Below are 17,729 nucleotides of genomic sequence, written 5' to 3'. Positions count from 1 at the left end.
TCGAAGGCTTTGGAGAGGTCGACAAAAGCCATAAACAGGTCTTGATGTTGCTCCTTGCACTTTTCCTGAAGTTGCCTGGCTGTGAAAACTATGTTGATCGACTCCTGTTCTTTCTAAAGCCACACTGTGATTCTGGGAGCAATGACTCTGTGATGTTGTTGAGTAGCCTCTGCAGCAACACCTTGGCCTTATCAGCAACAGCAAGGAGTGATATACCCCTGTGGTTGCCACATATGGTCTTGTCACCTTTGTTCTTGTATATGGTGACAATTTTGGCATCTCTCCATTGCTGTGGGATGTTTTCATCAGCCCATACTTTAATGATGTGTTGATGTAGCGCTCTTGTACAGAGGTAACCACCCTGTTTAAGCAGTTTTGCTGGGATATTGCCCGGAGACTTGTTGTTCTTCAGGGAGTGGATGGCTGACAGAACCTCCAGGAAGGTCGGGGGCTGGTTAAGGTTGTCAATTGGTGGAAGTTCCGGCAGTTCATCCAGGATGGTGTGATCTGCTTCAGAGTCCTGATGAATCAGGGTATTAAAATGTTCAGCCCTCCTCTCCAGTACACTGCTCTGATCTTTTAGGAGTCTGAGCCCATCTGCTGTTTTCAGGGGTGTAATGCAATGGTTTGATGGGCCATAGATATATTTGACTGCATTGTAAAAGTTATGCATATCATTTCTATCAGCGAAAGGCTGGATTTCCTGTGCCTTCTCTGTCCACCACTTGTTTTGCATTGTCACGCCTTGCTCTCTGCAATTGCTGTCTGACGGTGCTCGATGAGGGTTTTTTCAGGGTTGCCTGGTGTGCTTTGTGCATGGCGTTCAGCGAGTTACGGATAGTGTCTGAGTTATTGTCAAACCAGTCCTAGTGGTTCTTGGTCTTATAGCTGATTGAGCTGGCTGCTGCTTCATGAAGGGCTGAGCTAATAGTGGTCCACTGCTGGTCTGTGGAATTCTCTCCACTAAAAAAGAGCTCTAGCTTTTCAAGTGTTTCAGCCAGGGAGCATCAAAACTCAATTCTTGTGCTGGTATCTTCCAGATGGGTGCAGTCTAAGCGTCTCCCACTGGACCTATGTTCTGCGTGGGGGACGTACGCTCATTTGGACTTTGGCCATAATCATCCGGTGGTTTGTCCAGCATTCTGCACCTCTCATGGCCCCGCACATGTGAACGCCTTTGATGTCCCAACGTCTCACGATGACATAGTCAATCAGGTGCCAATGTTTAGAGCGTGGGTGCATCCATGATGTTTTATATTTGGTATTTTGCTGGAAGATAGTGTTGGTTATGGTTAGGTTGTGCTCAGAGCAGAGAGTAAGTAGTCTCATGCCATTTGAGTTGGCCTGACCAATACCCAGGCCCAAACGGAATACGCGGGCGCAGAATTCCGACGAAAACCCGTGGAATTTCAAATAGAACGCATTGGTCTGAGGCAAAATGTAAATGAGCTTCTCACCTCACATAACGGCTCTATTTTTAAACGTCAGCCAAAATGCCGAGATTCAGCCCAGGAGAATTGAGAAGGAAACACTTATCAAGTGCGTATCAAGCCAGTTTTAGGTTTTGGGATTTCTTGAGATAAGTGGGCATTTTTTAGGCCACCTTTTTTAGGCCCCTCCTCAGTTTGAGGTGAGCAGTGTGGTCCCTAAATAAGGCTGCTCAGTCACACAGGGTGCTGCCGAGATCAGCTGCCACTCAGTCCCAGCTAAGAGCGACCAATACCCTGTGCCGCTGACGTGCAGGGTTCTGACTAGAAGCTCCCAGTCTATTCAAACCTGCTCCCATCGCCAGTTGCTCCAACGCCACCAGTCTTCAACCACATGTGGGTCCAGAGAGTATACACCGTGGTCAGAGGTGGATACCTGCGCAAAGAGATTATTTAGAGTGCCGTTGGAGGCACGCTATCCCCAGTAGCACTATCTTCAGCCATGGTGAGGTAAATCTGGTGGCATGGGTGAACCCAGGATGACCAGTTCCCCATCCAGGCTGCAGGAGGCTGCCGGGTCCTGGCTCTATTTAGGCCTGCCTATTGCGCACCGCCAGCGCATTGCTTTTCTGTCGGGGTCTGCTCCCTTAGCCTTGCCTCGAGAGGCTAACCTACAAGGCAGTGGGGCTATTTACCCATAGCTGGGGCAGTGGTTGATGGGTGCCAGGGCGTGTCCACCTTATGGTGGGCCTGCACACCAAATCTCTGGGGCCCACTGCTGCTCCGAGATCCCCTGCAGTTTAGGCTGGGACCGTGGGGTACCCAGTTACCATGTGTGGCCGCGAGGAGGCACCGCAGGAGTCTTGGTGGTGGAGAGGCTGTACTGGGAGAGGAGACTTACACTCTCGGCTCCTCTTTTCACCCCCTATAAGGGAGCTAGCCAGCGGCGGTAGCTGAAAGCAGAGAGTTGCAAGCAGAGGGCAGCATGCAGCATGCACTAACTACAAGCACTCCTACACTACTGCACTAGATGCTTCACACACACCCTGTGTGGCTTACACACACATACACACAGACACACACACACACACAGTGCCTCAGGGAGGGCCTGACCACAGAGCCACAGTTGAGTGTGTGAGTGCAGGCTCAGTAGCTGGATTGGGGAGGAGCAGGCCTGGTTTTCACCAAAGTCTTTTCACCGACGCTGTTGGTGGCAGAGGGATTACACATGCCCTCCCGGCCTCTGTGAAAACACAGGCAGCGGGAGAAGAAGGAAACACGACTGTGTGTAACTGTGTGTGTTTGTGTCTGCGAGGTGAAGGAAATTGCCATACAGATGTTTACTGGGGAATTATTAATTTGGAAAAGAAGGATCTGGAGAGTGTGTGTTACGAAATTGCGAGAAGGGGAAAGGGCAGACGAGGTAGTCCAGACACATGGACTCTCCGCACACACGCACACACACACACACTGACCCTTCTGATAATACAATTAGGCCCCCAGAAACCCTTATTAGCCTGGGGGATTGCAGTATGGGTGGGAGATTGAAGAAGAGGAGAAGGGGAAGAGCGAAAGAGAGGAGAGGGGTAATTGATGGAAAATGGGGTTGTTTCACAGCTCATTGGAGATGCTTTCCCTGGCCGGCAGTGTCTGCCCTCTCCTCATGGCTTCCAGATGGTGTCAGCAACACAAGAGGAACCATTTCTCTTTTTATCATGAGTGTGCGTGTGTGTGTGTGTGTGTTTCAGGACACACTACTCACAAGGACAGGAGGTTGGGTAGGTCCCATGGTGCATCTTCAGGCAATCTCTCTAACTGGTTGTTTTGCAGCATCCTGCAGTACAAACACATAGCATATTATTTTCCAGCCAAAGAAAGTTTGTGTGTATGTGTGTTTTCTGACTGAACCGGATGTGTCTCTGTGTGTGTGTGTGTGTGTGCAGCTATGTTTCTGTGTGTCAAGCATAGCAGACAAACATTAATATTCCCCTCAGTTGGTTCAATGGCAGGAACCAGACATGGGAAAAGGTAGCATGTGTCTGTGTGTGAGAGAGAACTCGAAGAGAAACAGAGAGTATGAGGAATAGAGGGAAATGTAGAGAGACAGAAAGTGAGAGAGGGGGGGGGGGACTCCATGGGTGGGCTGCTGATGTAAGTCTCAGAAGAATGGAGAAGAAAGTCAGGAGGAAGTGGAGAGAAAACAATGTTGTACCCCTCCCCCCCGACCCTCTTTCTCTAACCCTCTCTGTCTTTGACCCCCTCTCACTCTCTCTGTCCAACCCCTTCAAAGACCCTTCCCTCTCTCTTTTTCTGCTCTCTGCCCAGTCGTCTCTGACATCTGAGTTGGAGCAATACTGTCTGCTGAGTGGTCCCTCAGAGCCCAGGTCTGTATCATGGTGTCGTTCAGTGTGTGTGTGTGCCCATGCCAAATGTGTGTGTGTTAGTCTAGGAAATCCAGTGTCAGGGAGCCTGAAGAGTCATGAACACCATCACATGTAAGCCTGGCTTTACCTCTGTGAGTTTATTATTCCAGACTTTTTATTATTATTAAAGTGTCTGTGGGTGTGTTATTCCTCTATGGAAATGATGACATGACATGATAAATACATTTGATTCTGACTGTGGTCATATTTCAAAGCAAACCCCAGCAAGGAGTCACAGGAAACCCATGCTCATGTTATGTGTGTGTGTGTGGTTCCTTGTGTGCGTCTACAGGGACCCTGCTGCTACCCTGCTGGAGGTCACCGGTCTGTTTGAATCTGACACAAAGGAACTGTGATATATTGAGGAAGGAAATTATTCAGCTGAGAGGAGCGTGTGTGTATGTGTGTGTCTGTGTACTTGCACAAAATTGTGTGTGTGTGTCTCCAAGTTTGTTTGTGTACAGGTCAAAACCTTGTCTCCTGCCAAGCTAGCCAGACCTGTAGACCCGGTCCTAGTAGACCAGCAGATCTGGTCCACTAGTAGGCCAGCTAGACCAGGATTTACCACATTTACAACATTATTATTTTCTTTCATTTATAATTTAATTAAATGTTTTATTATAATAATAGTATTTATCTATATATCCAGTATAACTTACAGATCAGTATGGCAAGTTAATTATTTGCTATTGTTTATAAATACCTGTGTGAGGTCATACAATATTATTCTATAATTGCTTAAGCATGTAATAATGATTACAAATGTTGGAATCATTTTTTGTTCACAGAAAATATTGAATACAATGGTCTATCATAGCCTTATAAAAGATCTTTATTACAAAGTTTATCCCATTGGGTGATTTCTCCTTTTTAATGCAGTACTCCTTCCTATGAATTTGAGAATGTTTAAACTGAAAAGGCTTGATGGCTGATCCAGAAAACAGACTGTATTATATTTTCATTTTATAGGCCATGATTGATCACTGATTTCCATGCTCAGTAGGATAATAACATATGTAGACTGTTCTTCTATGAGTTTGAAAACCAAGAACAGGCTTAGCGTTATGGGGTGTTGGTGAGGGACTTCACAATGGTAGGTAAGAGACATTTTGTCACTTTCTCTAATCTCTGTGGGTGGTGTGTGTGAGTGAGGGTGGGAGTTCTTTAAATGGCTGCTTAACACCTGTGAGCCTGTGTGTATAAGTGTATGTTCAGGCAACTGGGGGGTGAGAGCTGAAGAAACGTTCAGCTGGGCAGTTCTCCACTACCTCATAAACTTTAACTGTGCTTAATGATGCGTGTGCTATGCATTTTATTCTGTGCAGACACAAAGCACACCCCGGTACGGTGGCCGTGAAGTGCAACCCGCCGGTCTCCCAGCCTGCGCAACCCACCCTCTCAACAGGATTCAGAATGCGGCGTCCCGTCTGGTCTTCAATCTACCCAGACGCTCCCATGTTACCCCACTCCTCATCTCCCTCCACTGGCTTCCCATCACGGCCCGTATCAGATTCAAGACTCCGGTACTGATCTTCCGAGCGGTGAACGGGACTGCACCTGACTACATCAAGTCTCTCCTCCAGCCCCACCCGCCACCTACGGTCTTCTTCTGACAACTGCCTGGTGGTCCCACCGCTCAAGAGCGCCCGATCCCAACACAAGCTCTTTTACTGTCTGGCCCCCCAATGGTGGAATCAGCTCCCCCTCCTCCATCAGGGACACTGACTATCTCCCCACCTTCAAGAAAAGGCTCAAGACACACTTGTTCCAGGAGTACAACGGTACTTAGGAACGCTTCCCTTACGGAAGGAAAATATATTGCAGTATAATGGAAAATATCATGTGATATATTAGGCAATATATGTCCATATATGGGATGTAATATTTATATTGTACGGAAATACATGGGATAATATATTGATGATAAATATATAACTAATATATTATAAACTATAATATATATTCATGTAATATATTGCAATATATTGCAGAATACAGCAATGATTGCCGTTTTTTCATATATTGCAACATATTCAACATGAATATATAATATGTGTTTATATATCCCAAAATATATGCAATTTTATATCTATAAATACTACCATAATGTATTCCGATTTATATGGGAAAATGTATTGGTAATATATGTAAAGATATAGTGTCACATGTATGTTTAATATATGGTAGAATATATTTGAATTATATGTAAAAAAATATAGCTGCAAGCAGCAATGGCGAATTCCTCCTTCAAAATTCCTCCTATTGTAAAATTGACATAATAGATAGTTACACCGGGATTACCCAGAAAACCAAAAACGGTTTTGTAAAAAAAAAAAAAATGCCTATGTCTGGAGTTGAACCTGGAACCCTTCATTTACCAGCACAACCTCTCATCTTATTGAGACATTCCAATATCTAGATTATGCAGTGTTCAGTTACTGAATAATAAAATAAGATGTTTCTCCTATGGTAATCATAGTCACATTTGGTCCAAGCTCAAACAGCTCAAATTCAGTCATATTTTCACATATTAAGGTGAAACTTTGCAGGGTACTTCAGGCGGAAGTCACCTCAAAGCCTATTCCTGACGGGGGAATCCTAATTATATGGAAAGATATACATGAAATAAATGTACAGATATGTGTTCAATATATTGTGGAATACATTTTTAATATAGTTAAAATTATGTGGAAAAATATTTAAAATATATAATGACAATGATCGCTTCCAGCAAACTTCTTTTGAATTGGCCATTTCCCCCTAAATAAATGTCAATCTTACGGTATTTATGTTTTTGGGGGCACATTTTCAGTTAGCAGGTGGTACTGTTTGAATCGGGATTCCATTCGCAATACTGCCGTTGACAACCTTCTTAGAATACCTTCTAGATGGCTGAGCGGTTAGGGAATCAGGCTATTAATCAGAAGGTTGCCGGTTCGATTCCCGGAACCGCAAAAATGAAGCTGTTTCCTTGGGGAAGGCAATTCACCCTACTTGCCCCTGTACTTACTGTAACTTACCTGTAAGTCACTCTGGATAAGATCGTCTGCTAAAGGACTAAATGTAAATATCACCATATATGTCTGTACATTGTATGGGCATGTTATCATTTATATACACATGCATTGTACAATATATCTTTCCATATAATTTTACATATATTTAAAATAAATTCTACCATATATAAAGCGCATATGTGACACTATATCTTTAGATATATTACCCATACATGTTCCCATATAAAGTGGAATATAAATTGCATATATTTTGGGATATATAACCACATATATTATATATTAATGTTCCATATATTGCAATATATGGAAAACGGCAATCATTGCTGTATTCTGCAATATATTGCAATATATTACATGAATATATATAATAGTTTATAATATATTAGCAATATATTTATCATCAATATATTATACCATGTATTTCCATACATTATATATTGGTCAATGTAATGGAAAATAATATATTACAATATATTAAAATGTATTTCAAATCATATATTGGTATATATATTTTCTTTCCGTAAGGGTTGGCTGTACCTGATGTTAGTTTCCTCCAGGTACACAATGTCTCCTATTGAGAGACTTGTTTCTTTTGTTGGTTAGTTATAACGGATTTAAACTTTTGTACTCGCTGTGAAATATTTTACTGTTGATTGTTATTCTACAGGTACACTCTTGCACTTTTTGGGTTTCATGTTGTTTAATTGTACTTGCACTTTTTGAGTTGTCATGTTGTTTAATTGTAACTTGTTTAACTGCATGCTCTTATGGTTATGGATTCCCTTTGTCACTTTGTTTTTTCACAATGTATGCTTCATGTTTTGGCTGCTTGCAATGTTTGGGGCTACCTCGTTGTTATGATCAGTGTTGGGGTAGTTACTCAGAAAAAGTAACTAGTTACAAGTTACTAGTTACTTTGTAGATTTACCATAAATCTACATGGACAAACATCATGGCCCTTTCATCACTTTATTTTTCAATTATCAATAGAGGGCATCTCTTTGCCTTTACACATAGTGTATCGTAATTGTAAACGTGTAAAACAAAATGGCATATAAAACTCAGCCATTCACTTGAACGAACCCTAACCTGCCGGCGTCGTCTGCAGCCGCTTGCAGCCCGGTTGACTTGAAGCAGCCAATGGCATTCTCAGATTCAAGGCAGCCGTCTGCAGCCGGCTGCGGCGCTGCATGAAGTCAGCCCATTTCGTACGTGCCTAATGTCTACGCACCAGCAGCTACGTCACTCAAATCACTCAAATCGGTCTCTGTGGCAACGGTGCCCATGCAAGCAAGCACACAGGCAAGCATGCAAGCGCCACTAAAAGAGAACTTTTCGGACCGGCAAAAATGGCTTGGGTAGCGCAGAAAAGCATGTTCCTGAGGTCTAGTAAAGTAGTGTTGTTACCAATTCCATTTTTAGTGTAATTCGTTACTTTACTTTGTTACCTATAATAGTAATATCGTTACTGTAATCTGTTACTTTGTAACTCGTTACCCCCAACACTGGTTATGATCAGTGACCTATGCTCTTTTGTAAAGCTCTCTCTTGAAAGTTGCTTTGGATAAAAGCGTCTGCTAACTGCATAAATGTAAATCACACCCACTAACATGAAAGCATTCCCCAAATGAAAACACTCCCCCCGAATAAGATGACGTGCTTACCTCCCCCCAATACAAAGGTACGCTACCCCAATTGGGAAACGACATTACATTAACTCAAAACGGAAATGGTTGTTACTGGTACTAACTTCGTCGCTGAATGGATGCAGTAACTAACAAGAAATAAGAAATTAATTGACAGAAATACAAAATGCAATAGCCTGACAGAGTTACGTGTACCAGGACATTTATTTGGGTATCGAAGCATGTAGCAAATAGTAGGCTACTTATGCAAAAGCATAAATTGCGTGTAAAACGTAAACATCAATAGCCAAACAACTATCCTGGTCCACGTAACTCTGTCATTATCATGAACTTGATCGTTTTAGTTGGAACGAAAGAAGAAACATTTGTGTTAACAATTCAGAGTCATGACTTGCACTAAAGCTACTCTTTATTTTCATCAGGGTCATTCCTATGAAATAATCTTAGATATGCTGTTAACGTTTCACAATATTAAAATAAGTAGCATATGCGCACGCTAAAAATGCTGTTGAAGGAAGTAACTTTTCAGAAGAAAAAACTAATTGTCCACGACAGAAGAACGAAATCCCTTACAAAAAAGAAGTGTACTTAAAGTTTATTTTGCAAGTATACTTAGTATAAAAAGTATACTATTATCATGTTACTTAAAGTATACTAGCATTGTACTTATTTATATAGTTTTTTTGTACTAAGTAAACTGAATTGGCCCACTTTTTAGGTCAATTAGTACACTTTAAAGTACACTTATAGTGTATTTCAAGGTTTACTTTTGAATACTGCAAAGAAGCCTGTGTAGTGCACTTTCAGTTCATCGAGTATACTTCCTCAAGTACTTCAAAGTATACTTTGGAATACTCTAAAGTAATCTGTGTAGTGCACTTTCAGTTCATCAAGTATACTTCCTAAAGACCCTCAAAGTATACTTTGCGATACTTTCAAGTGCACTTTCATTTAATGTAAGTACATCTTCAAAATGTAATTTTACTATTACTTACTAATGTATTAAAATGTTTAGGGGCCCCTCAAACGCCTCAGATGTTTAGGTCTCTTGATGAGAACGGGGCCCTCGGAGCAATTCACTAATGATTCTCAGCTGAAAGAAGTTGTTCACTGCATTAACGTTAACATTATAGGAATCCAGCTGTTCTTATGAAATGTAACAGTCATTTAACTCATGGTGGTAAACCAGCACAACAATGACAATTACCACGCAACAAAACACTACATTCTAAGCAGACACATTTAAAAAACGAAATTCTAGAAGTTACATTTGTATTTCGAACAAACGGCAAACTTATCAGCAAATGTTAACACTATTTACCGCCTTGCATCATGGGAATTGACTAGCCACTGAGCCACACTATCTTCATTATTAGGGTTCCTCCGTCAGGAAGACCCTATTGTAATTGTTGGTATTATTAGGTTCCTCCGGTAGGAGGGAACCTATTGTTATTGTTGGTATTCTTCTTCTTATTATTAGGTTCCTCCGGTAGGAGGGAACCTATTGTTATTGTTGGTATTCTTATTCTTATTATTTTTCTTCTCCTTGCGCCCCAATATCTCAAAAAGTCCCTTGTCATACATTTTCTAATTTGGCACATTGATACTACATCCAAGTGGGTACCCCCACACCAAATATGGGCCACATCGGACCATAGGGGGCGCCACAGGCCACGCCCAAAATTCCAATTTTCAAAGTGATTGCATTTCCACCCCATTGCTCCAATTCTTCTGAAACTTGGTGTGCATGCCTCATTTTTCATGAGAAACAAAAAAGCCTCAAAGACCCATAAGGTCCGCCATGATGGATTTTCCTGTAGAGTGATAATTTTGGAAAACCTTCAAAATTCCTTTTCTCTTGAACCAAAGGTCTAATTGACTTGAAATTTGGTACAGATATGTATCATTGACGTATTGAGAAATGTTACTTAAGGCAATTGAATCAAGTACAAAATGGCTGAAAGGGGTGTATTTGTGTAAATGTCCACATTGCCTCAATATGTGGGTGTCACTAAATCAAATGTATTTTTGAAGGATGGTTCAAACCTAATAGGCTTTAAGGTGACATGCCTCTGAAGTACCATGCAAAGTTTTACCTTGATATGTCAAAATATGACTGAATTACAGCTGTTTCAACTTTCGCTTACCACAGGAGAAACAGCGTACTTTTTTTAAACAGTAACTGAACGTAAATATATTCAACACTGAAATTAGCTCACTGGGCTGGGACGGCGACCTGCAAAGTATAAGGCCGTAGGATCGAATCCAGCCACAGTCATTTAGCCCGTCTTAAATTTGAATATCTGTTTAGTTAAACAGGATGACATAGTTCTGAAGTACCATGCGCAATTTCACCTTGATATGTCAAAAGATCATTGAATTACAGCTGTCTAAACTTTGGCCGAATCAAGCAATCCATGCTGCAGGAGAAACAGCTTTCTTTTTTTATACAGAAACTGACCTTAATTTCTCAGTCTTGCAGGTAGCTCAATGGGTTGAAACCTTGTCCTGCAAAGTGCAAGGTCACAGGTTTGAAACTAGGCAAAGTCTTTTGGCCTGTCATCGTCGTCGTCATCTGCCGCTTGTCCGGGGATCGGGTCGCGGGGGCAGCGACCTAAGCAGGGAGGCCCAGACTTCCCTCCCCCCGGCCACTTCCGCCAGCTCTTCCTGGGGGACCCCAAGGCGTTCCCAGGCCAGCTGAGAGACATAGTCCCTCCAGCGTGTCCTGGGTCTTCCCCGGGGCCTCTTCCCAGTGGGACGTGCCCGGAACACCTCACCAGGGAGGCGTCCAGGAGGCATCCTAATCAGATGCCCGAGCCACCTCAGCTGGCTCCTCTCGACGCGGAGGAGCAGCGGTTCTACTCTGAGCCCCTCCCGGATGACCGAGCTTCTCACCCTATCTCTAAGGGAGAGCCCGGACACCCTACGGAGAAAGCTCATTTCGGCCGCTTGTATTCGCGATTTTTTTTTTTTTGTATTCTTTTGGCCTGTCATAATTTTGATTACTTGTTTAGTTAAACAGGCAGACATCATTCTGAAATACCACGCGCAATTTCATGCAATTTCACTTTGAAATGTCAACCGTTTCTTAACCTTTGTCCCAAGCTGACCAAAAACTAATACTCATATCACGCAGTCGGTGCACAGCTAGATAATCAGCGTCAGCCACTTGGGTACCCAGCATGCAGTACGGCATGTCCAAAAACGCAAAGACTTGTGCAAAATAGTTCGGTTACAACAGCCATGCGAGGGATTTCAGTTGTTGTGTTCGTTCAGTTAGATGTTTGTAATGTTATTGTTTGTTAGTTAATATAATCTTGTTGGTCACCCTGATTGTGGATGTTGTGTATTTAAATGGGAGCAGAGAGTCGGCTGCTGTACATTTACATTACATTTTCATTTATTCATTTAGCAGACGCTATTATCCAAAGCGACTTCCAAGAGAGAGCTTACAAAAGAGCATAGGTCACTGATCATAACAACGGGATAGTCCCAAACATTGCAAGTAGCCAAAACATGAAGCATACATTGTGAAAAGCTAAACAAGTGCCAAAGGGAAGACCCATAAGAGCATGCAGTTATACAAGTTACAAATTAAACAACATGAACCACAAAAGTGCAGGACTGTACCTGTAGAAGAACAATCAACAGTAAAATATTTCACAGCGAGTACAAGACTTAACTTAATTATATCTAACCTAAAAGAGCAACAAGTCACTCAATAAGAGTCATTGTGATCCTGGAGGAAACTAACAAGTCCAGCCAAGCATTCTTAAGTGCCGTTGTACTCCCGGAACAAGTGCGTCTTGAGCCTTTTCTTGAAGGTGGGGAGACAGTCAGTGTCCCTGATAGAGGTGGGGAGCTGGTTCCACCATTGGGGGGCCAGGCAGGAGAAGAGCTTGTGTTGGGACCGGGCAGTCTTGAGCGGTGGGACCACCAGGCGGTTGTCTGAAGAAGACCGTAGGTGTAGGTGGGGGTGTAAGGTTGCAGGAGAGACTTGATGTAGACGGGTGCAGTCCCGTTCACTGCTCGGAAGGTCAGTACCAGGGTCTTGAATCTGATACGGGCGTTGATGGGTAGCCAGTGGAGAGAGATGAGGAGCGGGGTAACATGGGAGCGTCTGGGTAGATTGTAGACCAGGCGGGCCGCTGCGTTCTGAATCTTCTGAAGAGGGCGGGTTGCACATGCTGGGAGACCAGCGAGCAGCGAGTTGCAGTAGTCCAACTTGGAGAGGACCAGTGCTTGGACTAGCAGCTGGGTGGAGTGCTCAGACAGGTATCACAACTGTACTCTCACAACTTATTCTCGCAAGCAGCTGAACATGAGCTCTGCCCAGCCCAGCCCAGCTGACCACATGACGACTGTTAATTGTGCATTGCCTGAGATTCTGGAAAGAGATCGACTCAAGAAGACTTTCAATATCCTATGAAAGGCTAATACTCTGCCCTTTCTGTTCGTAATATTTCAGCAGTTGGTGTATAGCAGAGAGGATAGAGAGACTGACTTGTGACCTTATGCTCATGAGTTCTAATCCCCGTTCAGCCTATTGTTGTTGGCCAAACATGAAGTAGTTTTGCTCTATTGTTGTCCAAGTCTCGATCTTCTACAGTGTACATGTTTATAATATTTTGCCATTTTGCGGAGGAACCCGCATCGCTGCTTGCAGCTATATTTTCACGTCGTTTTTCGTTCTTCAGTCAGTTTGACATTATAACCTTCAAATGCATAATGTAACCCTTCTGTCTGCTTCTTTCTCAAATAGCTTTTTCGTTTTTTTCCATTAATACTCCAATTGATAATTATTAGTATGAAATTATAGGGCTTCAGAATGTTTTGGCAGTGATTAAGGTTACAGCTTCAATACCAAAAAAGATTCAATGTGCAATGCATAATAGATTTTCATAGACATTAATAATTAGAATGAGATGGATCTAAAATGGAGATGTTACCTGTAAATGTACTTAAAAATTATTTGGACTCCTACTCCACAAGAAATGTATACCAGTTTCTAAGCATACTTCTTAGAAGTAAAAGTGAACTATTTTCAAACCATACTTAAAAGTACATCAAAAGTTAACTATTTTCTAAGTATGCTTCTTAAAAGTATACTAAAAGTGAACTAAAAGTGTACTATCCATATTTTAGTATACTTATAGTATACTTTAATATACTTCTTTTTTGTAAGGGATGCCACAATGACAGACTTACGTGGACCAGGATAGTTGTTTGGCTATCGAGTTTTACATTTAACACGCAATTTATACTTTTGCATAAGTAGCCTACTATTTACTACATTCTTCGATAGACAAATAAATGTCCTGGTGCACGTAACTCTGTCAGGCTATTGCATTTTGTACTTCTGTCGATCAATTTCGTATTTCTTGTTAGTTAGCCTACTGCATCCAATCAGCGACGAAGTGTAGTACCAACCCTTTCCGTTTTGAGTTAATGTAATGTGTTTTTGAGTTAATGTAATGTGGTTTCCCGTTTGTCTTTGTATTGGGTGGAGGTGAGCACCTCATCCTATTTGGGGGAAGTTGATTCATATTTGGGGGGAGTGTTTTCATTTGGGGGATGCACTCATTAGTGGGTGTGATTTGCACTTCAGGGCCACCATACCACTAGCCTGACGTTGTCATACTCATAATTCTAGTCAGAATATGAGTCTGAGAACCCTCCGTTGAGCTTTGACTACAGGGCGTGTTTCAAACGAGCCTGGAAAACAAATGCCTTTTCGCTCAATTGGATAGATCTACAACCAATCAGAGCAACAGAGTATGTGACGTATGTTAAGCACCGCATAGTTGTTGTCAACAGAACTAAACTACAAGCAGACTTGAAGTATGCTTGAAGAATGAATACAAACTATTTTTGCCGGTGTTGTAAAATTAATTTAAGGGTAGGGGGAGGTACTTGTTCACACGGTAACCTTTTTGAGCGAAACAATAAAGAAGAACAAGTTCTCCGTTTAGGATTACAACTCCACAAAAGAAAAGGAGAAACCACAATGGCCACTGGGTTTTCATTGTGTCCCATCTTCTTCGCGACCATCGGGGCCAGCTGATAAATTAAACTTTTACCGAATCCCGTAGGAAGGACGGCAAAAACATATTTTCCATCGACAAATGCCTTGATTGCGTCTCTCTGTTCCTCTTTCAAAATTAATGCGCTGTCGATGTCTTCTAAAACAGACTCGATGGCAGAATCATAACATCCCAGATCTCCAGCGGTAGCCATGTTTGTTCAAAACAAACTCAACTTAGGCACTCTTTTGTGACGTGGGTGATTACGTTATTGTTGATCATCTGTCCATCATCGTATAAAGCCCGCCCTGGCAATTTCATTGGTTCGCCCAGATTCTGGTTTTCTGTAGTTGGTCCCCAATACGAGACCCTCCAGACCCAACTTCCCGACCAAATTTTTTTGGGGGCGGGGAGAAGTTGGGCTGGCAGCCAGGCTACCATACCACTGCCACGTGGTCAAAATGGAACAGCCCACCAGGGGCAGGAAGTGCTGAAGGATCAGCCCATCAGAGGAAGATAGGGGGTTAGCGGGGTACGTTACTCACAGGACTTTGAGGTTGTGAAGACCCTGGAGGGCGTGGCCAGAGATATACCTCAGCTGGTTTCCAGAGATGCGCCTATGTGAGAGAGAGAGAGAGAGAACAGTAGGAAGGAAAGGGGAGAATGAGAGAGAGAGATGCAGAGAAAGAAAGAGAGAAAATAAATCTAAAATCACAAGTTATGACCTCAGTGTCTGCTTTGTCTTACGGGACATGTTTAGCTCTGAGTTGCTGGATCACAATTCCACAATGATGTAATCTTCTCATTCCTTTTACAGGGGTTAGAGTCAAGGCAATGTGCAAGAAATATTCTATCCCTTCTCAACATGGTTGATGTTGGCCCACAGCAAGCCCTCAAACTCTACCCAAACCCAGCCTACAGAGAGCAGGAATGACTGAGTGGACTGTGGATTGAATGAGACTGAGATTAGGTCAATGTATGTGCAGGAGAGGAAAATATGCCTTCGTCTGTTTAAATGTGTGTGTGTCTGTCTATGCATGTGTGTGTGCGTGTCTATTACTGGTTGCAGAGTGACTTTGAGGGGCCTCACCTTTGGTCTCTGAGGTGCGTGTTTGCACCACACACACCACACACTCACATTCTAGCAATCCAATCAGAGTGTTTATTAAACAAACCACCTAATGGTCATTTGTGTGTGTGTATAAGATGTCCTACATAAATAACACTGTCCAAATTAGTAACTCTCAAGGTCACAAGCTGGAAGCACAGTTTTAAACAAAGACCTGGTCTTCACTATTTCAGACGACCCAGTTCTAGCGCACACACTACGTAAAAGCATACACAAGCACACACTGCTCTGGCCAAAAAATAAATAAATAGTGTCCCATAGCTCCAGGCTATGCAGGTGAAATGTGCCTGGCAGTGTCAAGCCAATGTCAAGCACTGCGTTGAGCTGAATGACATCAGTCTGGATGTGGCACACAAGCTGCTCACTTGTCTCCACCAAAGCCTGCCTCTCACAAAGCCAACAACCAAGAGGTCCTGGCAGACAGCGGCCATGGCGGCCCATGGATGGGAGGTCTGACATCTGATACTCTTGTCTGGTTTTGGTAGTTTGGTAGGCGTGTGTGTGTGTGTGTGGTGCAACGCTACCCCCCCCCCCCCCACACACACACACACACGCCTACCAAACTCACACTAAGATTCTGTTCTTGTTCTCTTTTGTGCTTACACACACACACGCAGACACACACAGACAGATCAGGGAGTACAGAAGAACACACAAAAAAGCAGGCGAAAATACATACACACACACACATACACACCCAGTGGTCTACGGTTCAATTCTCCGCCAAGCCATTGAGTGGCTGTTAAGTCATGCTTTGTGAAACCTCAGTCAGAATGGGTCAAACTAGACCACGCCACGTGATGTCTCAATTCGTCGGACTGCATGGCGGCTCTTATTCAACTCCACCTCTCGCATTCAACTTTACATAAGCACAGAAGTTTGAGTGCTCTACAAATCCGTTTGCCATTGGAGCCAAGGGATTCAGCTTCTGCTTTGGTTCAAAGTTTTTTCTCTATCTGTATTTTTTGGGCTCGTAAATACCTTTTGTCTCGTTGTCTCCCAGGGATGCAAGGAAGTCTGTTACATCAATGAAGGTCTAATTCCATTCTACGGGCTGCTCACCAGGGAGTATTACATAAAGTTCTCAATAGAGTCTTCTGGGGTCCTGCCTTCAGTACGATATCTGCTTTAGAGTTCAAGCAAAGAAACACATTCATACAACCACATACGCATCTACACACACACATACACACACAACCATACACATTTCCCGACACATACAAAAACATTCTCATGTGGGGACACACACATACAACTAGAGAAAAGAAGCACACCATATGATTACACCTACACACACACACAGCAGAAAAGGTGTCCACACACATGCACAAAAACACCATCCAACCATCCATATCAATCTGGGTTGTCACAGACCTTAAAGTGAACACAGAAATACGACCCTTGTCTCTGTGCCAGTCCGCCAACACAGCTTTTCTTCATTTGCTGGCTCATTTTGAGCCAAAATCGCATTAAAGTCGAATTAAATTATTCCTTTATTTGACTTTGTTTGCTGGTTCCTAACATTGGTGGGTGAGAATATATAGAGTCAATTCAGTGCAAGAATTTGCATGTGCAAACATCTGCTGTTGAGTGTGCCCAGCGACCATCTCGTCTCCTTCCAGACACTTGGAGTTTCGGAATAGGAAAGACTCATTACAGCACACCATGCAATATCATACACTCTGGATCCCATCCCCTTTACCCTTCTCTGGCCTTTATATGGTGACATCCTCCCTCAACTTTACTCCATCATCAACACCTCCCTAACTGCTGGTATTGTCCCCTCAGATTTAAAGATGACTAAAGGCCCACTCTGCTGATGAAGCTGACCTTGGACCCGCCTGACATCAACAACTTTTGTCCGGTGTCCCTCCTAGCATTCCATTCCCAAAGTCTGGAATGTTCTGCTCTTAACCAGCTTTCCCCCTTCCTAACCAGGAACAACTTGGTTTACAATCTGGCTTACCAACTTGGCTTACCAACCTCATCAATCTGGCTTCAAAGCTGGACACTCAACAGAGACAGCTCTACTGGCAGTGACGGAGGCCCTCAACAGAGCTAGAG

At 43.0% G+C, this 17,729-nt stretch overlaps 1 protein-coding gene across 5 annotated transcripts in view; it reads right to left on the bottom strand.

Annotated features, from left to right (window-relative positions):
• LOC124480674 (leucine-rich repeat-containing G-protein coupled receptor 6) overlaps positions 1-17,729 on the bottom strand; it is a 167,642-nt gene that overhangs the window by 49,922 nt on the left and 99,991 nt on the right. For all 5 annotated transcript variants that reach the window (XM_047040210.1, XM_047040213.1, XM_047040211.1 and 2 more), the window contains 2 exons: positions 15,082-15,153; positions 3,190-3,261 (listed from right to left, as the gene is read on the bottom strand). In XM_047040210.1, coding sequence (XP_046896166.1) covers positions 3,190-3,261; positions 15,082-15,153 — 144 coding nt within the window. The remainder of the gene's footprint in view (positions 1-3,189; positions 3,262-15,081; positions 15,154-17,729) is intronic.

This window comes from Hypomesus transpacificus, chromosome 18 (genome assembly GCF_021917145.1).
Source record: "Hypomesus transpacificus isolate Combined female chromosome 18, fHypTra1, whole genome shotgun sequence".
In the NCBI taxonomy this organism is placed as follows: Eukaryota; Metazoa; Chordata; class Actinopteri; order Osmeriformes; family Osmeridae; genus Hypomesus; species Hypomesus transpacificus.
Note: the sequence above shows the minus strand (reverse complement) of the source record. Positions and strands in the feature narration are given on the sequence as shown.